General features: G+C 46.7%; 2 protein-coding genes and 1 long non-coding RNA gene across 6 annotated transcripts in view; 2 read left to right on the plus strand and 1 right to left on the minus strand.

The window, feature by feature from the left end:
- The first annotated feature begins 4982 nt into the window (after positions 1 to 4982).
- LOC115934951 (transmembrane protein 14C-like) lies at positions 4983 to 9247 on the plus strand. Its single transcript, XM_031012060.3, has 4 exons — positions 4983 to 4999; positions 5327 to 5403; positions 6274 to 6375; positions 9024 to 9247. The coding sequence occupies exons 1-4, from the start codon at positions 4983 to 4985 to the stop codon at positions 9224 to 9226; spliced, it is 399 nt and encodes a 132-aa protein (XP_030867920.2). The 3' UTR covers positions 9227 to 9247.
- A 7617-nt stretch (positions 9248 to 16864) lies between these two features.
- On the minus strand, positions 16865 to 17892 carry LOC101140496 (uncharacterized). Its single transcript, XR_002006449.3, has 2 exons — positions 17725 to 17892; positions 16865 to 17493 (listed from the first exon to the last, which is right to left on the minus strand). It is a non-coding gene; the product is annotated as an uncharacterized lncRNA (long non-coding RNA).
- Positions 17893 to 17978: 86 nt separating this feature from the next.
- The window catches only part of TMEM14B (transmembrane protein 14B), a 119898-nt gene continuing 112508 nt past the window's right edge, over positions 17979 to 25368 (plus strand). For 2 of the 4 annotated variants that reach the window (XM_055391305.2, XM_055391306.2), the window contains exons 1-4: positions 18021 to 18145; positions 19485 to 19551; positions 19905 to 19981; positions 21409 to 21510. In XM_055391305.2, the coding sequence (XP_055247280.1) occupies positions 19529 to 19551; positions 19905 to 19981; positions 21409 to 21510 (202 nt within the window). In that variant the 5' untranslated portion in view covers positions 18021 to 18145; positions 19485 to 19528. Of the gene's footprint in view, positions 18146 to 19484; positions 19552 to 19904; positions 19982 to 21408; positions 21511 to 25368 lie in introns of those variants that run through there. The other 2 variants (XM_004043266.5, XM_019029449.3) reach the window with 2 other exon arrangements.

Consider the following 25368-nt stretch of genomic DNA (forward strand, 5'->3'; position numbering starts at 1 on the left):
TAAGCTTTCACCTAAAGAAACCAGAAAAAGAGCAAAATAAAATCAGAGCACGCGAGGACAGGAAATAATAGGTAAAAGACGAAATCAATAAAACTGAAAAGAGAAAATCAATACAATTTAATTTTTTTTTTTTTTTGAGATGGAGTCTCACCATGCCTAGGCTGGAGTGCAATGGTGTGATCTTGGCTCACTGCAACCTCCGCTTCCTGGGTTCAAGCCATTCTCCTGCCACAGGTAGCTGGGACTACAGGTGCACGCCACCACACCCGGCTAACTTTTGGATTTTTAGAAGAGATGAGGTTTCACCATGTTGGCCAGGCTGGTCTCAAACTTCTGACCTCAAGCGATCCGCCTGCTTTGGCCTCCCAGAGTGCTGGGATTACAGGCTTGAGCTACCGCACCTGGCTTAAAATTGTTTTTTAATACAATCAGTAAAATTCATAATCTTCTGATGCTAAAATAATAGAGTAGATTCAAGTTAAGAATGCCAGCAATGTGCGGTGGCTCACGCCTGTAATCCCAGGATTTTGGGAGGCCGAGGCGGGTGGATCACAAGGTCAGGAGATCGAAACCATCCTGGCTGACATGGTGAAACCCTGTTTCTACTAGAAATAGAAAAAAATTAGCCGGACATGGTAGTGGGCTCTTATAGTCCCAGCTACTCGGGAGGCTGAGGCAGGAGAATGGCATGAACCCAGGAGGCTGAGCTTGCAGTGAGCAAAGATCACGCCACTGCACTCCAGCCTGGGCAACAGAGCAAGACTCCGTCTCAAAAAAACAAAAAAACAAAAAAATGATGTCAGCAATGAAAGAGGAGATATAACCACAGATCCCGTAGTCATTTAAGAGGTAATAAAATAACATACTAACAACTATATGCACACTCATATTAAAAAATATTAAAAACTAACATGGGCCTGGCACGGTGGCTCACGCCTGTAATCCCAGCACTTTGGGAGGCCGAGGTGGGTGGATCACTTGAGGTCGGGAGTTCGAGACCAGCCTGACCAACATGGAGAAACCGTCCCTACTAAAAATACAACATTAGCTGGGTGTGGTGGTGCATGCCTGTAATCCCAGCTAATCGGGAGACTGAGGCAGGAGAATCGCTTGAACCCGGGAGGCGGAGGTTGCAGTGAGCTGAGATTGCGCCATTGCACTCCAGCCAGACTACGACTATAGTCCTAGCTACTTGGGAGGCTGAGGTGGGAAAATGGCTACAGCCCGGGAGGTAGAGGCTGCAGTGAGCCATAATTGTTCCACTGCTCTCCAGCCTTGGTAACAGAGCAAGACCCTACCCTGTCAAAAAAAAAAAAAAAAAAAAAAAAAAAAGGTTATTTACATATCTTAAAATTATCTTCCTAAAACATTTGTTTTTTTTTTTGTTTTTTTTTTTTTTTGAAACAAACACTCTCTCTGTCACCCAGGCTGTAGTGCAGTGGTGTGATCTCAGCTCACTGCAACCTCCGCCTCCTGGGGTCAAGCAATTCTCCTGCCTCAGCCTCCTGAGTAGCTGGGATTACAGGCATGTGCCACTATGTCTGGCTAATTTTTGTATTTTTAGTAGTGACAGAGTTTCACCGTGTTAGCCAGGATGGTCTCGATCTCCTGACCTTGTGATCCGCCGTCTTGGCCTCCCAAAGTGCTGGGATTACAGGCTGAGCCACCGCGACCGGCCTTCTTCATTCTCTTCACGGTTATATTTGACTCCATCATGTGTTATTCAATCCATTTCCTATGCTTGAATGTCCAAGCAACTTCCAATATTTTGCAACTATAAATAATGCTGACAAGTAATCATGTGCACCTGTAATTCATATCACTGGAGGTGACTCTTTTTTTTCCTTCTTGAGATGGAGTTTCGCTGTTGTTGCCCAGGCTGGAGTGCAATGGCGTGATCTCGGCTCACCGCAGCCTCCGCCTCCTGGGTTCAGGACCTCAGCATCCCGAGTAGCTGGGATTACAGGCATGCGACACCACGCCCGGCTAATTTTGTATTTTTAGTAGAGATGGGGGTTCTCCATGTTGGTCAGGCTGGTCTTGAACTGCCGACCTCGTGTTGGCCTCCCAAAGTGCTGGGATTACAGGCATGAGCCACAGCTCCCAACCCAGTTTCCCTTTGTTGCCCAGGCTGGAATGTAGTGGCATGATCTCAGCTCACTGCAACCTCTGCCTCCTAGGTTCAAGCAATTCTCGTACCTCAGCCTCCTGAGTAGCTGGGAATACAGGCAACCGCCACCACACCTGGCTCATTTTTTGTATTTTAGTAGAGACAGGGTTTCACTATGTTGCCCAAGCTGGTCTCGAACTCCTGAGCTCAGGCAATCCGCCCATCTGGGCCTGCCAAAGTGCTAGGATTACAGACGTGGGCCACTGCATGCGGCCTGGAGGTGACTCTTAACGGATAAATTCTTATTTATCCCTGCGCTTGCTTGCTGTGTCAACAGGTATGTATATATATAATTTAATTAAATACTGCCAGCTTCCCTCTATAGGACTTAAAACATTTTGCATTCCCACCAACAATGTATGAAAATGCCTGTTTCTCCACAGTCTTATCCGTAGAGAGTACGGTTAAGCTTTTAAGTTTTTGACAATCTGATGGGTGAGAAATGGTATCTCAGTGTAGTTGTAATTTACGTTTCTCTTACCATGAGTGAAGTTGGACATCTTTTCATATGTTTATACATCTTTTGGTAAAGAGTCTGTGCATGACTTTGCCCACTTTTCTATAGGATTTCTAATCTTTTCCCCTCAATTTTTAAAACATTTACAAAGTAAGGATTAACCCTTTTTTTTCCTTTTTTTTTTGGAGACGGAGTTTCACTCTTGTTGCCCAGGCTGGAGTGCGATGGCGCGACCTGAGCTCACTGCAACCTCCGCCTCCCTGGTTCAAGCAATTCTCCTGCCTCCGACTCCCAAGTAGCTGGGATTACAGATGTGGACCACCACGCCTGGCTAATTTTCGTATTTTTTGTAGAGATAGGATTTCACCATGTTTGTCAGGCAAGTCTCAAATTCCTGACCTCAGGTGATCCGCCCTCCTCAGCCTCCCAAAGTGCTGAGATTACAGGCGTGAGCCACCATGCCCGGCCTCAGGATTAACCCTTTATCAGTGAAGTATGGTGATTTACATGTTGATAAAGATTTTTTGTAGTCATTTGTCTTTTGATGTTACGGTACACTTTGTCTATGCAAACGTTTTTTGGTATTTGTAGACATTATTTATTAATCCTTTACTGGCTCTGGATTTAGAATTAGAAAGCCTCTCCCTATACCAGGTTAAAGATTATTTCATCCAAGTTTTCTTCCAGCATGTTTCTAGTATCTAGCATGTTTCTTCTAGCAATGTGAAAAAATAAAATTTTTTTCACATTGAAATCTCTGACCCATTATAAATTCTCATGTATGATGGGAGGAATGGAATTTTATTATTTTTGAAATGGCTAGTCAATGTCCCATTTATTAAAAGAGTATTTGCCACAGTGATTTGATATTCCACCTTTTGATAGGCATTTTTTAATGCATTCTGCTCTTTTGTTACTTTGACCTATTCATGTGCCATTACTATGCTGTTTAAATTATAGAGGTTTTGTCAAGTTTTCAAATCTGGAAGGGCTAGTCCCTCTAAAGCACTTCCTGTGCAGCATTTTTGTTGCAATTCTTTAATTTTCCGTAAGGATTTTAGGATTAACTTATAGTCCGTGTCAATGAAAAAACTCATTAGAATTTTTAATGAGATTGCAAAATTTTGTAAACTATAAGGTTAGTGAGACTGACATCTTCATTATATTGAGATGTTCTCACCAAGAAGAGAGGATGCCTTTCTATTTATTGAAGTCTATTTCTGGTTTCAGTGGTGCTTTATAGTTTTCTACTTGTTGGTTTCGAACATTCTTTATTAAACTTATTCCTAAACATTTTATCTTAATCCAATGTTACCAAAATTGGAGTCACTATTTTTTTTTTTTTTTTTTAAGATGGAGTTTCTCTCTTGTTGTCCAGGCTGGAGTGCAATGGTGCGATCTCGGCTCACAGCAACCTCCGCCTCCTGGGTTCAAGCGATTCTCCTGCCTCAGCCTCCCGAGTAGCTGGGATTACAGGCGCCCGCCACTGTGTAGTTTCAGTAGAGACAGGGTTTCTCCATGTTGGTCAGGCTGGTCTTGAACTCCTGACCTCAGGTGATCCACCTGCCTCGGCCTCCCAAAGTGCTGAGATTACAGGCGTGAGCCACCATGCCTGGCCTGGAGTCACTAATTTTATATTTCATTTTGTGCTGTTTTTAGGTATTAACAGCCAGGTCTATCATATTCCAGAGTTCAAACGGAGTAACCCGAAAGTTGTTTTGGTGGTATGTTTTTTCTTTTCAAAAGGCCTATAGCTGAATGTTGTGTAGTAGTGTTAAGCATAGTTTTGGTTTTTTCTTAACTTTTTTTTTTTTTTGAGACAGAGTTTCACTCTGTTGCCCAGGCTGGAGTGCAGGGGTGTGATCTCTACTCACTGCAAGCTCCGCCTCCCGGGTTCACGCCATTCTCCTGCCTCAGCCTCTTGAGTAGCTGGGACTACAGGCGCCTGCCACCACGCCCAGCTAATTTTTTGTATTAGAGACGGGGTTTCACCGTGTTAGCCAGGATGGTCTCGATCTCCTGACCTCGTAATCCGCCTGCCTCAGCCTCCCAAAGTGCTGGGATTACAGGCATGAGCCACTGCGCCCGGCCAGGCATAGATTTCTTATTTCCATAAAACACTAATATTCGTTTCTGGTGTGGTTTTCTATTAACCCAATCAAATCATTCTTTTCCCCTTCTTTCATCACCATCTTTATCTAAAAGAGAGGTTTCAGATGTATCTAGCAGAGATATTATTTTTAAAAAAAGTTCCATATATATATGTATACACACACACACACAACTTTTTTTTTTTTTTTTTTTTTTTTGAGATGGAGTCTTGCTCTTGTCGCCCAGGCTGGAATCAATGGCGCAATGGACACGGGCTCAGTGTGAGTGCAGTAAATGGGTATGGAGTAGCCAGGAGCTTCTGGAAACCAGAGTTCCTTCCCTTAGCTGAAAAAAACCCTAAGAGTAGACTGCCTGGGATGGCGTGGGGGATGGGAGGATCACTGGACCTGTGGGCCAGAAACTTGGGTTTGAGTCCCAGCTCTGGCTTTGCTGAGTTGTGTGACTCTCAGTAAGTCATCCAACCTCTGTGGGCCTTATTTTCAGTGATAGGACCTGTGGGGAATGATTACATTTTAGTCCCATCCTATGACAGTATGGTTTGTTTTCAAAGCCAGGTTAGCACTGACTTCTCACTCTTGTGTTTTCAGAGTGCCTTTGCATTGGTTTGGCTTTGGCTACGCAGCACTGGTTGCTTCTGGTGGGATCATTGGCTATGTAAAAGCAGGTATGGTTTTGTTGTTACTTAGCCTCTTAACATCTTCCCATTGTCCCAGTGAAATGTGAGTGCCCGTGTCCCTGAGAAGCAATCTCGTTTGAGTCAGGTTTGCTGTGGGTCCCCAAGCTGGAGTGCAGGCTTCCTTGTCAGTCTTGCAGCTCCTGCCCTTGCCTTTTGGTTATCTGGTGAAGCTGAGCCAGGCCTCTTTTGGAATTACTTGTTTTTGCCTCTTTATCTACAGATAGGTAGGGGCGGTTGTAGTTTGTTATTATTGTTGACTGCCATTCATCAGCCACGACCCCCAAGTGCCATCTCTGGGCTCAAGTAGGAGGAAACCTCTGGCCTACACAGACTGGTATTTTGAACTCTCCTCATTAGGCCAGGCAGGGGTGTGTCAGTAGCTGTGCTTGTGTTTGCCCCCTAGTCCTTGCCTGCATTCCCACCCCAACCCCTGCACCAGAATTCTTCTTCTCCAGGTCTTTGTATTTTTGTAATTGACTGGCCTTATCTCCTTCTCCTTTTGTGATTTGCTGGAGGTCCTGCCTGTACACAATTCCAGTCCTTCATGGTTGATCAGGTCTGATTAGAAAGAAGGCCTAGCCACAGTTCCATCTAAGGAGGGAAGATGGCCCTCTTTCCTTTCCTTAGATGGAAGTGCCCTGCCTATTAGAGGAGAGAAAAATGGGGTGGGAAGACCCTGACTTCTCTGAGAAGATAGCACACTCTCCGTAACGTCTTCCTGCTTGAGTCCACCTTGGCTGTGAGCTGTGTTGAGAGTTCTCTGTGCTGTCCTCCTTTGTAGGGCAGGGGGTCTGGGGGATTCCGTTAGTGAAATAAGTGCCTGACATTACAATGCAAGCTGTGTTTGCTTCCCTCTAGGCAGCGTGCCGTCCCTGGCTGCAGGGCTGCTCTTTGGCAGTCTAGCCGGCCTGGGTGCTTACCAGCTGTCTCAGGATCCAAGGAACATTTGGGTTTTCCTAGGTATGTCTGCTTTGGCATCTCCTTAGGGCAGCTATGTATCCACAATACTCTTTTCCAAAAGACCCTGGTTTGGTGGGTTGGGGTGAGTTCTTCACACTTCACTTATGACAATGTCACTGCTTCTACCAAGTCCTCAGAAAGTTTTAAAATGAGGGTGCAGATGCAGGAATTATGCTGGTTTCTGTTTATCTTTTACATACAGAACATGGAAGGATTTTCATAGCTCATGACTGTATTTACCCAGTAGCATTAAAATTCTATCAGGCAAATGTATCAACCGTTGAGGTTGCCCACTGAAGACCTTTGGCTTCAGCATCACTAAACTATCACACGTCTGGGTTAGGTTTGCATCTGAATTGCGATTTCCCCATTTGAAAATCACCTCTTTAGCAGTTAGCTAAATGTGACTGCAGTGGCTCACACCTGTAATCCCAGCACTTTGGGAGGCCGAGGCAAGTGGATTACAAGGTGAGAAGTTCGAGACCAGCCTGACCAACATGGTGAAACCCCATCTCTACTAAAAATACAAAAATTAGCTGGGGGTGGTGGCGGGCGCCTGTAGTCCCAGCTACTTGGGAGGCTGAGGCAGGAGAATCACTTGAACCTGGGAGGCAGAGATTGCAGTTGAGCTGAGATCACACCACTGCACTCCAGCCTGGGTGACAGAGCAAGACTCCATGTCAAAAAACAAAAAACATAGGCATAGAAGCAGGACTGGAAAGGTACCCTGTGAGCAGCACGGACAGTGAGTGGTGTGGGGGACCGAAGAGTCCTCCTTACCAGAGTGGCTTTCAGTACATTTCTGTGGGGCTCCACCCATGTGTCAGACACTGCTAGGAGTGTGGGTTCCTTGCCGTCTCCACAAACCCCGTGTGAGAATGGGTGCCACATGGGAGGGAGAAGCCATGTGATCTGTACACAGCCGGGGTTGGGAAGGGAGGTCCGTGATGGCTAATGGGGTGTGCTGGGGAAGGAGGTGCGTCCAGGTCCCAGCTCTGCGTAACAGCTCCATCCCTCATGCTCCAGAATGACTTGAGCCTGCATTTTCCCTTTCTCTGATCCTACTCCACTCAGCAAATGACCTCACGCCTATTGTAGAGAAAAAACAGCAGCCATCAGGTGGGGACTCCCAGAGCCTTTAATCTCCAAGCCTCCCCTCGTCCTGTTTCCCTCCTCTCCAACACCAGTGTCTTCCTCTGGGCTTTGGGTGTCTTCTCCCTGACCTTCTCCAGACCTTTACACTGGCCAGGATCCTGTCTTGTATTTGTATTCCTCCTTTTAGGTGGATCCACCTATTGATATTCAGATATGCTTGTCTCCTTCCCCTTCATAAACTTCCCTTTTTTTGAGACAGAGTCTCACATATTGCCCAGGCCAGAGTGTAGTGGCACAACCTCGGCTCACTGCAACCTCCACCTCTCAGATTCAAGCAATTCTCCTGTCTTAGCCTTCTAGGTAGCTGGGATTCAGGCATCCACCAACATGCCCGGCTAATTTTTCTATTTTTAGTAGAGACAGGAGTTTCGCCATGTTGTCCAGGCTGGTCTGTAACTCCTGACCTCAGGTTTGGGAGGCCAAGGAAGGTGGATTGCCTGAGCTCAGGAGTTCGAGACCACTGTAGGCAAGGTGGTGAAACCTGGTCTCTAATTAAAAAAAAAAAAATTAGCGAGGCGTGGTGGCGGACGCCTGTAGTCCGAGCTACTCAGGAGGCTGAGACTTGAGAATTGCTTGATCCCAGGAGGTGGAGGTTGCAGTGAGCCAAGATCACGCCACTGCACTCTAGCCTGGGTGACAGATCAAGACTCTGTCTCAAAAATTTAAAAAAAAAAATGTGACTCTGTTCGTGTGTCCTTCTGCTTAGCATCCTTTAATAGCTTCTCATTGTTCTTACGATGAAAACCCAAACCCCAGTATGGCCTTCAAGGCTCCATGTGGTCTGGCACCTCTTACTCACAAACTGCATCTTGACTTCTGTGCCATGCTGCCCTTTTAGGGTGAATGTGCCGTGCTCCTTGTCACCACAGGGCCTCTGCATATACTGTCCCCTCTGCCTGGAATGGGCCTTCCCATCCTTCAGCTCATTAATTCCTGCGTAATTTCAGATCTCAGCCAATCTTCACTTTTTTGTCTAAGCCTTTTTATTCGTGTGAGTCTTTAAAGTCTGTCCCATCAGACCTGAAGCACTGTAAAAGGGCAAAGACAGTTACGATTACCTTTGTATTCCCCAGCTCCTAGCACAGCGCTTGACATGTACTAGGTGCTTTGACAGATACCCAGTGGGAATTGCGTGCAGGGTAGAGGAAATAGCGTCTGCAGGGCAATAGCGTCTGCAGGGCGTGAGAAACGGTAGCATTTTGGAGAAAACTAACACATTGATGGCTAAAGTGTGGGTTTTGCAGAAGACAAGTGGTGAGAGATGAGGCTGGAAGGGCAGGCAGGACCCAGGCTGTGAAGGGCCCTATTTGGCCAATATTGGTACTAGGACCCATAGGATGTGGGCAGTCAGTAATCTCCCCCACTTGGGGAAAGAGGAATAAGCATAGGATGAGGCGTGAGCCTTGAGAGATGGGTGGGGCTTGCCCCACTTCTGATTCCCCTGCGTAGAAGATGTAATGAGTTTTAACACTTCTTTATATGTTTTTCATCAGCTACATCTGGTACCTTGGCTGGCATTATGGGAATGAGGTTCTACCACTCTGGAAAATTCATGCCTGCAGGTTTAATTGCAGGTGCCAGGTACTTTCATTCTATTACTCTTCTTTACCATGTAGAGTTCAGTTTATTCCCCAGGATACTTTATGCATTCAAAACCTTACTTGTTTCAGGATATCTGATGCTATGTATCAACTGACATTTGATATATACACTAATAGGAAATGCTTCAAAAATAATAGCTAGTTTAATGTCAAAATGGCATGAGTATATCCATTCACCGTGGAAATGGGTTTGTTCTCATATTTGCTTTTCAGTCTATCCAAGCTGCTCCCTATATGGTGGCAGAAGTTTTAGTGCAAAGCCATGACTGCAGCCTTTTGTGTGACTTGCATGGAAGATTTGGGGGCCCCATATTTCTTAGATGTGTAGATATCTTTTACAGAAAATTTTGCTAAAAGGGAATTTTGATTGAATCCTGTTTTCTAATTTTCTTTTTTGTTGTTGAGACGGAGTATCACTCTGTCACCCAGGATGGAGTGCAATGGCGTGATCTCCGCTCACTGCAATCACTATCCGCCTCCCGGGTTCAAGCGATTCTCATGCCTCAGCCTCCGGAGTAGCTGGGATTACAGGCGTGCGCCACCACACCCAGCAATTTTTGTTGTTTTGGTAGAGATGGTGTTTCACCACGTTGGCCAGGCTGGTCTTGAACTCCTGATCTTGTGATCCGCCCACCTCAGCCTCCCAAAGTGCTGGGATTACAGGCGTGACCCACTGCGGCTGGCCCTGTTTTCTAATTTTGGTTATAAAACCTAAACCAAATTGTGGTTTTTTAAAAAATTTAGTTGTGGCCGGGCACGGTGGTTCACACCTGTAATCCCAGCAATTTGGGAGGCAGAGGCAGGCGGATCACCTGATGTCAGGGGTTCAAGACCATCCTGGCCAACATGGCGAAACCCTGTCTCTATGAAAAATACAAAAACTAGCTGGTTGTGGTAATGGGCACTTGTAATCCCAGCTACTCGGAAGGCTGAGGCAGGGAGAATTGCTTCAACCTGGGAAGCGGAGATTACAGTGAGCTGAGATCATGCCACTGCACTCCAGCCTGGGGGACAGAGCAAGACTCCATCTCAAAAAACAAACAAACAAACAAAAAAACTTTAGTTGTAGGCCAGGTGTGGTGGCTCATGCCTACAATCTCAGCAACTGGGAGGCCAGAGCGGGCGGATCACTTGAGGTCAGGAGTTCAAGACCAGTCTGCCCAACATGGTGAAACCCCATCTCTATGAAAAATACAAAAATTAGCCGGGCATGGTGGTGCATACCTGTAATCCCAGCTACTTGGGACACTGAGTCAGGAAAATCTCTTGAACCTGGGAGGCAGAGGTTGCAGTGAGCCGAAATTGTGCTGCTGAACTCCAGCCTGGGCAACAGAGGTGAGTGAGACTCTGTTGAGTGGGTGGGTCAGAGTGGGGCTTCAGTTTGATGTGTGGTTTGGCTGCAGCAGAGTGGTCACTGCCTGAAAGTATTGCTAGGCTGCTCCTTGTGTGGTCCTTTGGCTAGAAAGAGCAGGATTTTTGTTCATGCACTTTTTTTTTTATTATTATTTGTTCCATGCCTGTCCATTCTGCTAGGTTTTCTTTTTTTCTTTTTTTTTTTCCTTTGAGACTGAGTTTAGCTTTTGTTGTGCAGTGGTGTGGTCTCAGCTTACTGCAACCTCTGCCTCCCGGGTTCAAGTGATTCTCTTGCCTCAACCTCCTGAATAGCTGGGATTACAGGCTCCCACCACCACGCCCAGCTATTTTTTGTATTTTTAGTAGAGACGGGGTTTCACCATGTTGGCCAGGGTGGTCTTGAACTCCTGACCTCAGGTGATCCACCCGCCTCAGCCTCCCAAAGTGCTGGGATTACAGGCAGGAGCCACCATGCCTGGCTGGCCATTCTGCTAGGTTTTCACCTTTTTTTTTTTTTTTTTAAGGCTTTGTCTCGCTGTGTCGCCCAGGCTGGAGTGCAGTGGCATGATCTCGGCTCACTGCAACCTCTGCCTCCCGAGTTCAAGCCATTCTCCTGCCTCAGCCTCCCAAGTAGCTGGGATTACAGGCGTGAGCCACCATGCCTGGTTGGTTTTCACATTTAAGTCTGGGATATATAAGGGAAACAATTTTAGGGAACTTACCATGGCATTCCTGAGCCCCAAGATCCCTGACTGGTCAGACTTTTCTCCACCTTTCAGAGCCTTCTTATGTGTCATCTATATATGATGTCCAGGGTTTTTAGTTGCACTTAGTGAGAGAGGAAAGTACATCTACTCTATCATCCCAGAAAAGCAAGTTTCTGAATATGATTTTTAGATGGAATAAAAATGGATACAAATGTAATTCCTCTTACGCCATTCTCCCTAGAATCAATGTAGGATCACCGTATGATAATGAAGTTACTTGAGGCTGGGTGCGGTGGCTCACACCTATAATCCCAGCACTTTGGGGGGCAGAGGGAGGTGGATCACCTGAGGTCAGGAGTTCAAGACCAGCCTGGTCAACATGGTGAAACCTGGTGTCTACTAAAGATAAAAAAATTAGCCGGGTATGGTTGCTGGCGCCTGTAATCCCAGCTGCTTGGGAGGCTGAGGCAGGAGAATTACTTGAACCCGGGAGGCAGAGGTTGCAGTGGGCCGAGATGATGCCACTGCACTCCAGCCTGGGCAAGAGTGAGACTCTGTCTCAAAAAAAAAAAAAAAAAAGCGACTTGATGAAGCTTCCATGTTATTTAATTCTAGTCAGTTCCTAGGGAATGCATATTACAGCAAGGTTGAGTATAATGCAGATATTCCTGAGAGGTGAAGCCGGCTGGGCTTCTGGGTTGGGTGGGGACTTGGAGAACTTTTCCGTCTAGCTAAAGGATTATAAACGCACTAATCAGCACTCTGTGTTTAGCTAAAGGTTTGCAAACGCACCAGTCAGCACTCTGTGTCTAGCTAATCAGGTGGGGACTTGGAGAACTTTTGTGTCTACCTAAAGGATTGTAAACGCACCAATCAGCACTCTGTAAAACGGACCAATCAGCACTCTGTAAAATGGACCAATCAGCAGGATGTGGGTGGGGCCAAATAAGGGGCTAAAAGCAGGCCACCCGAGCCAGCAGTGGCAACTCTCCTGTCAGTCCTGTTCCATACTGTTGCAGTTTTCTTCTTTTGCACTTTGCAATAAATCTTACTGCTGGTTACTGTTTGGGTCCTCACTGCCTTTATGAGCTGTAACACTGTAAAAGTCTGCAGGTTCACTCCTGACAGTAGCATAAACCACAAGCCCATTGGGAGGAACGAACAACTCTGGAGGTGCCATCTTTAAGAGCTATAACACTCATTGCAAAGGTTTGCAGCTTCACTCCTGAAGCCAGCAAGACCACGAGCCCACAGGGAGGAATGAACAACTGTGGATGTTCCGCCTTTATGAGCTATATAACACTGACTGCGAAAGTCTGCAGCCTCACTTCTGAAGCCAGCGGGACCATGAACCCACAGGGGAGGAATGAACAGCTCTGGATGCACCACCTTTAAGAGCTGTTAACAGTCAACGGCGAAGGTCTGTGGCTTCACTCCTGAGGCCTGTGCAGATCACTGAACCCAGTGGAAAGAAGAAACTCCAGACACATCCAAACAGCTGAAGGAACAGACTGTGGACACACTATTTTTAAGAACTGTAAACACCGTGAGGGTCCGTGGCTTCATTCCTGAAGTCAGCGAGACCAAGAATCCACCAGAAGAAACCAATATTTGGACACATTCGTATCGGCTGTTTAAAATTCTTGGTGGGGGCCGGGAGCTGTGGCTTAACGCCTGTAATCCCAGTACTTTGGAAGGCTGAGGTAGGTGGATCACGAAGTCAGGAGTTTGAGAACAGCCTGGGCAATATGCTGAAACACCTGTCTCTACTAAAAATAAGAAAATTAGTAGGGCATGGTGGCATGTGCCTGTAATCCCAGCTACTTGGGAGGCTGAAGCAGGAGAATCGCTTAACCCGGGAGGCAGAGATTTCCGAGAGCTAAGATCGCGCCACTGCACTCCAGCGTGGGTGACAGAGCACCACTCAGTCTCAAAACAGAATTCTTCACGGGACATTTAACTGAAAGGCTTAAACTGGCTTAAGTCTATTTTAAGACACGGGGTCTCTGTCACCTTTTGCAGTGGCATGATTATAGCTTCCTGCAACTTTGAACTCCTGGGCTCAAGCAATCCTCCTGCCTCAGCCTCCTGAGTAGCTGTGACTACAGGCATCCACCACCACACCCAGCTAATCTTATTTTTTTTGTAGAGACTGGGTTTCATCATGTTGGTCAGGCTGGTTTTGAACTCCTGACCTCAAGTGATCTGCTTGCCTTGGCCTCCCAAAATATTGGGATTACAGACATGAGCCACTGCGCCCTGCCAGAGGGTGTTTTTTTAATGTGGCATTTGAAAATAAAAAGTTGGAATATACATTTGTTTTTGGGAGTATTCAGTACTTTTAAGGAAGATTAATATGTTTGTGAAATACAGGGGAAAGCTTTTAGTACAAGTTAAGTATAGATAAATCTTAGTTTTTAAAACAGGCAGATTTTATTAGATGTGTTAAGATAAGTAGTAAGTAGAACATGTGTTAGACACAGAAAGGAATAGAAAGTCCAGGATACCTAACATTCCTAGCTACCAAGCATACATGAGACACCTGAGCATGAAATATTTGATACATTAAATGTCCAAGAGGCACTAAATACAGTGCATAAAATATACATAAGCATGAAATAGTCATGCTATTCACTTCTGTCCCCAAGTGTCCTCTGTCCAAGAAACACAGTAAAACCCGTGGTTGCTCCACAGGCCAATAGGCAAAGCTCAGCTCTTTGCCAGGCTTGCTTGTACCTGCATCTCGGACAGAGCAAGTTTGTGTCATTGGCGTGGGGCACCTTGCCTCTTTGAGTCTCCTTGCTCAAACCTCTCGTCTTCAGCACCACCATCCACAGGAAAGTCAATATCACAGAGAGGAGTGGAGGTTGGGGCAGGTGGGGGATGGTGGCCCCTGAACATTGTATGAGGTAGGCTTTAGGTAGCAGGCGTCTTCCACCAGATTTGCACCATCTCTTAACAGCGTTTACTTATTCCACCTCTTTCCTCTTGCTTTTCACTGTCTCTTTAAATTGATTTAAATAAACTAAGAGATTCAAGCATTTTAATTTGATCTGTGAGCTTTTCTGCTCACTGATCTCTGAGAGGTAGTATACCCGGAGGCCATCGCATTTCCCACATGAAAACAATTCATATCAAAATACGGAATCCATCTGGGGAGGTCAGGTAGATTGCTTCCCTTTTCCTCCTGAGAATGGATAGTCTGCATATAGTCTTAGCCGTCCATGTGTTGAATGATCAACTTTTCTATTTATGTAGAACAGGTTTTAATCACACATACACTCCTTCCTGATACAGTTCCCCATATGTAAGCATCCATCTCCACCTTCCTTGCTCCATTGTTTATCCGACAGCCATGTAGTGAGTGCTCACCATGTGTGCCAGGTGCTATCCTAGATTCTGAGGGCTGAAAGGAAAAACACAACCCTTCTGAAAGACACAGCTTTGGTAAATAAATTAACATATTGAATGCAATGGCCTGGGGCAGTCATGGGCAGCTTGACTGATTAGTGAAATGTTGAGTTTTTGAATGACACAGGGCACATGATGTCAACTCAATTTTTCTTTTTTTTTTTTGGAAATGGAGTCTCCCTCTGTCACCCAGGCTGGAGTGCAATGGAGTGATCTCGGCTTACTACAACCTCTGCCTCCTAGGTTCAAGCGATTCTTCCATCTCAGCCTCCTGAGTAGCTGGGATTACAGGCACGCACCACCACACCCGGCTATTTTTTTTTTTTTTTTGTATTGTTAGTAGAGACAGCGTTTCACCATGTTGGCCAGGCTAGTCTCGAACTCCTGACCTCAGGTGATCCATGTGCCTCAGCCTCCCAAAGTGATGGGATTACAGGCGTGAGCCACCACTCACAGCCTATTTCAGATTTTAAAAGACTCTTCACTGCAAGAAACAAATGCAACTCTGGATGTCCTAAGCTTCAACAGAGGGCGTGTGGGTAAGTACATGAGAAGGACACAGGTGTATCTGGCTGAGGCCAAGGCAGGAAGAACCAGAGCCAGGGTACAGCCAGGGCAAACTGTACATGTGGCCTTTGTTCTCCTGTCTGCCGACCACCCCTCTCATTTCTCACTCCACATCTACTTGTCCATTCAACACATATTTACTGAGTACTGGTTATGGGCCAGGCACTGTGCTAAATGCTGCATAAATATCATCACTCCCATGAAACGAACATGCAAAAAAGGGGGAGGTAGGCTCTACGATAATTAAGCCAGTTACAGAGCAGGTTAGCAGGGAATTGTCATGGAAGGAAAGACGCTGTCGGGGGAAATGCAGATGAGTTGAAGTTTTAAATCAGGTGATCAGGGAAGGTCTGTCTGAGAAGTGACATTTGCGTAAAGACAGAAAGGAGGAGAGGGTGTGAACCAGGAGATTGTCTGGGGAGGCGTTCCAGGCAGATGAAGCAGCTGAGGGCAAGAAGGAAACACAAGTGAGGGGGAAAGAGAAGATGCTGATGTCAGGGAGGTGGATGTGTGGGGCTTTGCAAAGCACTGCCTGAGAAAAGGGGTGCCACCAGAGGGTTTTGGGGAGAGAAATGGCACAGTCAGACTTCTAACACAAGTGCTCTGGTCACTGTGTTGAGAACAGACTAAGAGACAGAAAAAAGACTCTTCACTGCAAGAAACAAATGCAGAGTTAGGACAGCTCTGCCATTTGCTGTGTGACCTTGTACTCTGTGCCTCAATTTCTTGCATGTGTAAAAGCAGGAGATAATCATAGTCCTCACTGCACAGAGTTGGTATGAAGTGTAAGTTAGTTAACATATGTAAAGCGCTTCCAACACTGGCAGATAATAAGAACTGCATATGCTTCTGCTAATATTTTTATGGCTCCAATAAATATGATCTAGAAGTAGATGGCAGATAGGTTAGGTTAAGAAAATAGGCGTTTTTTTTATGATTTCATTTATTTCTTGGGGAAAGAGTTATTGACCTTGCTCTTCAAACAAACCTATAATATACTCCCAAAGATGTAGAAATTGGTATTGTAGACACTTGATAGACATGAATTACCTGGGCAGACTGCAACTTGGGATTTGTTTTGACGTTTTTGTTCAGGGACCTCTTAATTTGTAAAGTCAACACATTCAGGCTCCAAAAATGATAAACTAATGCTTACATTGAAGCTCAATTCCCTTTCTTCATGAGCTCTTGTGGGAGATGATCTCTACTGCTCTTGCTGTGTGAGTACACACCTGTGTGTGTACCTGTGTTTGTCTACCAGACACAATTCTTACTCAAAGCCTCTTTGTGGGAAAAACAAAACAAAACACCCAAACCTACTGATAGGCCTCAGTGACCAAAGACTAAAAACTTAACGTTCCCTGATATAATTTTGATTACACCCTTTTGACACATTTGTGTTCCAGGGTTCCAATAATTCAGTGGGTCCCCAGTGAAGAGCTAAGCTATCTCCTAACAACGTTAATGCCAACTAGAAATATTCCCAAACACAAATCATTGATTGTTTTACTCTGGTACTAATTGAAATAGAGCAGAAACCAATTTCTTTATTTTATGACATGTTTTGATGGACTTTACCTACACAGAAGAGCTATGTGTTCTGGTTGAGGAACGACACTGCAAGCAGCAGCATATGGTAGAATTAAGGACGCAGGCTTTGACATTAGATCTTACTTTAAATAATAGCTCTACCAGTGACCAGGACTGTAGGTAATTTAATTCTCTGAGGTTCAGCCTCTTCAAGTATAAGGTGGGGAAGGGCTCGAGGATCATGGTGGATGATCCTAATTAACGTTTGAGGCTTGCACCTGCATAGGGAAGAATGCGTCCCTAAAGTCGTTCCCTGCTGGTTAAGACAAGTCTCATTAATTGTTCAGGAAAGTCTTCAATTAAATTGAAGGTCTGGCATACTGCAATTCCTGCAAGTTCTTAGTTATTATCAGCTTTGGCTGGTTAGAAGCAGCTATGATAAACACGGGCTTTAATTTAGCTATCTGGAAGGTAGGTGCTGCTGCAAGTGGAAAGTTTGTCTTTAAGAATATGCGCTGCAATTTGCTTTATTCACTGATGATTATATTGATCGGAGTTGTCTATGTTGATACTTGTAGGGGATGAAGGAGAGGGAGAAGTCAACGATGACAGCAAATTTTAGTGTAGAGCAACTGAGCGAATGGTGGTGCAGGAAACACACAGAAGAGGAGCGGCTCGTAAGTGGGAATGGAGATAACATACTGTGGACATTCGGAATCCACAGAGCTGCGTGGAAATCAGATTTAACTTGCTCTCTCTCCCCATTTAAGATGCTTCTCAAGTAGCCTCACTCCCTAAAACAAACGGATATTTGGCATTGAGCCACAGTATTCTGCAGCTGCCATATTTTCTTGCAGGTGGAAGGCATGCCCTTCCTGGTGTAAACAAACAAGATCGGGCTAGAGTGACAATCCTCCCTGATGGCCCGCACCTGGTTTATACCCTCTATTAATGGGGTCCTTCAAAATCATCAGATGCCCTCCTCCCGCAGCGGTGGCCTCCACCTCTGGCCTGGCCCAGCTTACGTGGTCCAGCTTGTGCAAGACCCAATTCCAACTCCGGGTTTCCGGCTTTTGGCCACTCAGGATTGGACGTGGGACTGGAGCTGGTCGGCCCTGCAGGTGCTGGGCCTGGGGACTGAGGAAGCACAGAGATTCCCCGCCCGGTTCCCCGCCAACGGCGCTCGCCGCGATGCCCCGCCCCACTCCCCGCCCCCGGGATGCAGGGCGCGTGCTGGTAATCCGCGGCTCAAGCCCCGCCCCCACCGTCCCCATTCTCCGCTCACCTCTCTCCAAGGACACTGCGCACGCGCCACGACGTCCCGCCTTTCTCCCCGCCCTGCCACGCCCCCGGGGCGCAGCGCGCACGCAACCGCGTTTCCGGCGAGACCTGGCTGCTGTGTCCCGCGGCTTGACCTCCGTAGTGGACTCCGCGGGCCTTCGGCAGGTCGGTGCAGGTCTCTGGGGAGTATTGTTTTTATTTTCTGCCACTTTTAACTTTTAGGTATTATTTATGAGTTTCACGGCCGTCTGCTTTTCGTCCCCCCGATTCAGCGGGCCTTTATGCCGTGTGGTCGGTGATTTTCTCCTTGGGTATTTTCTGCTTGTCTTAAAAGAGGCTGTGGATGCGCGGAGCCCTTGAGCTCCTGAGGCAAAGGCTTACCCTTGTAGCATAGTGTTGCCTCGTTTCCTGGTGGTTTTGTTGCTCCAGCTCTTTAAAAGCCTCCCTTACTCAGTGCCGCCTCGAGTTAAGAACTGTGGGCAAGATCCCAAGCCCGCTGCCCTTTCCCGTTTTATGGGAAATTAATTCTTTCTTTTTTGGGGGGGTGGGGGAGGGGTTCTCGCTGTGTCGCCCAGCCTGGAGTGCAGTGGCCTGAATATGTCTTATTGCAGCCTCTGCCTCCTGGGCTCAAGCCATCCTCCCACCTCAGCCTCCCAAGTAGCTGGGATTACAGGTGCATGCCATCATGCCCGATTTGTGTGTGTGTGTGTGTGTTTTAATAGAATATGGGTTTCACCATGTTGACCAAGCTGTTCTCGAACTCCTAACCTCAGTTAATGTGCCTGCCTGGGCCTCCCAAAGTACTGGGATTACAGGCGTGAGCCCCTTTGCCTGGCCTAATTCTTTAAAGAGAATAAACGGGGTATGCATTGCTTTCCATCTTGTTAGGCTCACTGCATACAGAATACTTTTCTGTAAAACAGGAGCTGTTTTTCCAAGGGTGCAATGTCACATGTGATTCTGACTTGAGTTTCCGTGTATTTTACCCTCCCCTTCTGCCCTCCTAACGAGAACTGTGAGTTGGATGCAGAAGTTTCTAAAAAAAAAATTGAGTATTGAAATTGGCTGTTGCATCAGTGAAGAAAAGCAACACCCCTACCTCCCCTCAAAAGAGACATTAAAGTAGTTGGATTAAGGGCACGGGAGTATTTGCTTTCCGATTTAGTGATAATGTGAGTGCTTAATGAAATGACTAACACATTCCCTGATTATAGAGCTGGTCAGTGGATCTTGCTGAGTTTCCCGTGGGCCTATGTGATTAGAACTGAGGTTTTTATGACAATGGTCGGCATCTGTTCAGGGTTTACTAGGTGCTAAGCACCTTTACATGTGACATCCATTGAATGCTCACAACACCCCCAGGAAATTGGTACCAGTGTTATCCTCATGGTACAGTGAAGGATACTGAGACTTAGGTTGCATAGCCTGCAGGTTGGACACACTTCCTTCTGACTGCTGGGGAGCTGTGCTTTTAACCACCGCTGATCCGGCTTGTTTTCCCCAGATGCAGGCCTGGGGTAGTCTCCTTTCTGGACTGAGAAGAGAAGAATGGAGAAGCCCCTCTTCCCATTGTGAGTAGACAGTAAATGGTTAGAGAGTAGCCAGGAGCTTCTGGAAACCAGAGTTCCTTTCCTCAGCTGAAAAGAACCGTAAGAGTAGACTGCCTGGGATGGCGTGGGGGATGGGAGGATCACTGGACCTGTGGGCCAGAAACTTGGGTTTGAGTCCCAGCTCTGGCTTTGCTGAGTTGTGTGACTCTCAGAAAGTCATCCAACCTCTGTGGGCCTTATTTTCAGTGATAGTACCTGTGGGCAGATAGGACCTGTGGGGAATGATTACCTTTTAGCCCCATCCTATGACAATATGGTTTGTTTTTAAAGCCAGGTTAGCACTGACTTCTCACTGACTTCTCTTGTGTTTTCAGAGTGCCTTTGCATTGGTTTGGCTTTGGCTACACAGCACTGGTTGTTTCTGGTGGGATCGTTGGCTATGTAAAAACAGGTAGGGTTTTGTTGTTACTTAGCCTCTTAACATCTTCACGTTGTTCCAGTGAAATGTGAGTGCCCGTGTCCCTGAGAAGCAATCTCATTTGAGTCAGGTTTGCTGTGGGTCCCCAAGCTGGAGTGCAGGCTTCCTTGTCAGTCTTGCAGCTCCTGCCCTTGCCTTTTGGTTATCTGGTGAAGCTGAGCCAGGCCTCTTGTGGAATTACTTATTTTTGCTTCTTTATCTAAAGGTAGGCAGGGGTGGTTGTAGTTTGTTATTATCATTGACTGCCATTCATCAGCCAAGACCCCCAAGTGCCATCTCTGGGCTTAAGTAGGAGTCAACCTCTGGCCTACACAGACTGGTATTTTGAAGTTTCCTAATTAGGCCAGGCAGGGGTGTATCAGTGGCTGTGCTTGTTTTTGCCCCCTAGTCCTTGCCTGCATTCCCACCCCAATCCCTGCACCAGACTTCTTCTTCTCCTGATCTTCTATTTTTTTTTAACTGCCTGGCCCTATTTCCCTCTGCTTTTGTGATTTGCTGGAGGTCCTGCCTGTACACAATTCCAGTCCTTCATGGTTGATCAGGCCTGATTAGAAAGTGTTGTACTTGAGCGAGTTAGAGAAAACGCCACACTTTGAGATGAATTAAGAGTCTGTTTATTTAGCTGGGGGCTAAGAGACGGCTAACACTCAAAGTTCTCTCGGCCTTGAAGAAGGGGCTAGATTTTCTTTTATACTTTGGTTTAGAAAGGGGTGGGGGGGCTCTAGTTAAAACAATTTTACTGAAGTAAAGTAGGCAAAAAAGTTAAAAGGATAAATGGTTACAGGAAAGTAAACAGTTCCAGGTGCAGGGGCTTTAAGACTATTACAAGATGATAGACGCGGGGCTTTGGGCGTTATCAATCGGACGAATTCCTGGGAACTGCGGATATAGCTCGCCACAGTATCTTATCAGTTAATTGCATTCTTGGATGTGCTGGGAGTCAGCTTGCACAAGTTAAGTCCTTGAGGACGGGGCTGCCAGTGAAAGAGCCAAGATGGAGTTTGTCTGGCTCTCTTAGCTAAGGAAGAGTCAATTCAGGTGGAAACAAGGCTAGGTGATTAAAGGAAAGGGAGAGTCTAAAAACAGGGTTAGTAAAAACAAGGTTAGGCATTACAAAAGAAGGCCTAGCCATAGTTCCGTCTAAGGAGGGAAGATGGCCTTCTTTCCTTTCCTTAGATGGAAGTGCCCTGCCTATTAGAGGAGAGAAAAATGGGGTGGGAAGACCCTGACTTCTCTGAGAAGATAGCACACTCTCCTTAACGCCTTCCTGCTTGAGTCCACCTTGGCTATGAGCTGTGTTGAGAGTTCTCTGTGCTGTCCTTTGTAGGGCAGGAGGTCTGGTGGATTCCGTTAGTGAAATAAGTGACATTACAATGCAAGCTGCGTTTGCTTCCTTCTAGGCAGCGTGCCGTCCCTGGCTGCAGGGGTGCTCTTCGGCAGTCTAGCCGGCCTGGGTGCTTACCAGCTGTATCAGGATCCAAGGAACGTTTGGGGTTTCCTAGGTATGTCTGCTTCAGCGTCTCCTTAGGGCAATCATGTATCTGGAATATTCTTTTCCAAAAGACCCTGGTTTGGTGGGATGGAGCGAGTTCTTCCCACTTAATTTACGACAGTTTCATTGCTTCTCCAAGTCCTCAAAGTTTTAAAATAGGAGAAGGGTGGTGGGAATTGTCCTGGTTGCTGTTTATCGTTTATGTAGATAATATGGAAAGATTTCCATACCTCGTGAATTGTGTGACTCTCAGAAAGTCATCCATCCTCTGTGGGCCTTATTTTCAGTGTTTACCCAGTAGAATTAGCATCAAACTTGTATTACCCATATTTACCCAGTAAAGTCAGCATTAAACTTGTATAAGACAAATATGTGTCAACCATTGAGGTTCTCTGCTGAAGACCATTGGCCTCAGCATCACTAAAATATCACATATCTGGGTTAGGTTTGCAGCTGCGTTACGTTTTTCCCATTTGAAAATCACCTCTTTAGCAGTCAGCTAACTAAATATATAAGACGTAGACCATGCTTTCAAGGAGCTTTCAACTGACTTCACTGGGGAAGTAAGACATGAGCATAGAAGCAGGACTGGAAAGGTACCCTGTGAGCAGCACGGACAGTGAGGACAGTGAGTGGTGTGGAGGACGTAAGAGTCCTCATCAGAGTGGCTTTCAGTACATTTCTGTGGAGCTCCACCCATGTGTCAGACACTGCTAGGAGTGTGGGTTCCTTGCCGTCTCCACAAACCCCGTGTGAGAATGAGTGCCACGTGGGAGGGAGAAGCCGTGTGATCTGTACACAGCCGGGGTTGGGAAGGGAGGTCCGTGATGGCTAATGGGGTGTGCTGGGGAAGGAGGTGCGTCCAGGTCCCAGCTCTGCCTAACAGCTCCCTCCCTCATGCTCCAGAATGACTTGAGCCTGCATTTTCCTTTTCTCTGATCCTACTCCACTCAGCAAATGACCTCACGCCTACTGTAGAGAAAAAACAGCAGCCATCAGGTGGGGACTCCTGGAGCCTTTAATCTCCAAGCCTCCCCTCGTCCTGTTTCCCTCCTCTCCAACACCAGTGTCTTCCTCTGGGCTTTGGGTGTCTTCTCCCTGACCTTCTCCAGACCTTTACACTGGCCAGGATCCTGTCTTGTATTTGTAGTCCTCCTTTTAGGTGGATCCCCGCATTGATATTCAGATGTGCTTGTCTTGTCTCCTTCCCCTTCATAAACTACCTTTTTTTTTTTTTTTTTTTTTTTGAGACGGAGTCTCACTGTGTCATCCAGGCTAGAGTGCAGTGGTGCGGTCTTGGCTCACTGCAACCTCCGCCTCTTGGATTCAAGTGATTCTCCTGCCTCAGCCTTCTAGGTAGCTGGGATTACAGGTGTCTCCCACCATGTCAGGCTAACGTTTGCATTTTTAGCAGGTGCAGGGGTTTTGCCATGTTGTCTGGGCTGGTTTGGAACGCCTGACCTCAGGTGATCTGCCGACCTCGGACTCCCGAAGTGCTGGGATTACAGCCATGAGGCAGCACGCCCAGCCAAGAGGGAAAGAGGGAGGGAGTGGGAGGCCAAAAGCCTACAGCACCTGGTGTTTCCCCGAAGGTGGGGTGGTAGTCTCCCATCCAAGTACCATGCAGGACCGGACCGACCCTGCTTAGCTTCTGGGATCAGACAAGATCGAGCACATTCAGGGTGGTATGGTGGTAGACCACAAACTTCTTAAAGATCATTTATGCAGCTGGGCGCGGTGGCTCATGCCTATAATCCCAGCACTTTGGGAGACCGAGGCAGGCGGCTCACCTGAGGTCGGAAGTTGGAGACCAGTCTGACCAACTTGGAGAAAGCCACGTCTCTACTAAAAATACAAAATTAGCCGGGCTTGGTGGCTGTCACCTGTAATCCCAGCTACTCAGGAGGCTGAGGCAGGAGAATCGCTTGAACCCGGGAAGTGGAGGTTGCAGTGAGCCGAGATGACGCCACTGCACTCCAGCCTGGGCAACAAGAGCGAAACTCCGTTTCAAAAAATAAAGATCATTTATGCTTCCTCTCCCATCACACATGATCAGCCCATTTCAGTCTCTGTTTCTGTCCCTGTGTTTGTGGAATAGCTCTCCCTGAGGCTGCCAGTGACCTGTGTGTGTACAAAATCCAATGTACATTTTTCAGTCCTCATTTGACTTGGCCATTTAGCAGTTCTCAGCACGGTTGACCAATCATTTTCCATTCTCCTGGTTTCCCTTTTTATCCTCTCATTCTCTTTTGGCAACCCATTTTCCTTTTTGGCCACTAGATAATGAAGTTCTTCAGGCTCTTTTTATCTACTCACTTGACAGTTTCATTGAAGCCTATGCCTTTAATTTCCACTGATACACAAATGACACAAATTTCTCTCTCCTCCAGGCTGGACTCTCATGTATTCATCTGCCCACTTTCCTTCAGATGTCTCCAGGAATCTGCCCGGACCTAACCTCATGGCCACACACTCCCCCTGTCTTCTGTTCTCCATCCATTCGGTTCTTGATTGCTCTCTTTCCTTTCCACCACCCCCTTTCTGACTAATTCATCAGCAGGTCTTGTCGACACTACCTCTAGCCCTTATCCTGAGTTGTCCTCTTTTTCATCTGCACAGCCATCGTCCTAGTCCCAGTTATCCCCTCTTTCTTAGCTGCATTCCCAAGGACGTTCCTTAGCTGGTATCCCCATGTACCCTCTAGTTTCCCTGAAGTTTGTTCTCTATAGTATAGCTAGAATTACGCTTTCAAAATGCAACTCTGGGCCGGTTGCGGTGGCTCCTGCCTGTAGTCCTAGCACTTTGGGAGGCCAAGGCAGGCGGATTGCTGAGCTCAGAAGTTCGAGACCACCCTGGGCAACATGGTGAAATCCTGTCTCCACTAAAATTAAAAAAGGCTTCAGCATTGCTTGAACCCGGGAGGTAGAGGTTGTAGTGAGCTGAGATCATGCCACTGCACTCCAGCGTGTGTTGCAGAGTGAGACTCTGTCTCAAAAAATGATAATAATAATGCAGCTCTGTTCATGCATCCATCTGCTTAGTATCCTTTAATAGCTTCTCATTGCTCTTATGATAAAAACCCAATCCTTAGTATGGCCTTCAAGGCTCTATGTGGTCAGGCGCCTCTTACTCACAAACTGCATCTTGACTTCTGTGCCACGCTGCCCTTTTTGGGTGAATGTGCCATGTTCCCTGTCACCACAGGGCCTCTGCATATACTGTCCCCTCTGCCTGGAAAGGGCATTCCCATCCTTCAGCTTATTAACGCCTGCTGTAATTTCAGATCTCAGTCAGTCTTCACTTCCTTGGCTAAAAGCCTTGCATGATCTCCCTGAATAGGTTGATCCCCCTGTTGAGCTTTTTTGTGTAGCATCAATTATACCTGAAGCACACATTGTACCTTGTTTTTCTTTGTGTGATTGTTTAAGTCTGTCCCATCAGACCTGAAGCACTGTAAAAGGGCAAAGACAGTTACGATTACCTTTGTATTCCCCAGCTCCTAGCACAGCGCTTGACATGTACTAGGTGCTTTGACAGATACCCAGTGGGAATTGCGTGCAGGGTAGAGGAAATAGCGTCTGCAGGGCAATAGCGTCTGCAGGGCGTGAGAAACAACAGCATTTTGGAGAAAACTAACACATTGATGGCTAAAGTGTGGGTTTTGCAGAAGACAAGTGGTAAGAGATGAGGCTGGAAGGGCAGGCAGGACCCAGGCTGTGAAGGGCCCTATTTGGCCAGTATTGGTATTTGGACCCATAGGATGTGGGCAGCTAGTAATCTCCCCTACTTGGGGAAGGAGGAATAAGCATAGGATGAGGCGTGAGCCTTGAGAGATTGGTGGGGCTTGTTCTACTTCTGATTCCCCTGC

This window comes from Gorilla gorilla, chromosome 5, assembly GCF_029281585.2.
Source record: "Gorilla gorilla gorilla isolate KB3781 chromosome 5, NHGRI_mGorGor1-v2.1_pri, whole genome shotgun sequence".
NCBI lineage: Eukaryota > Metazoa > Chordata > Mammalia > Primates > Hominidae > Gorilla > Gorilla gorilla.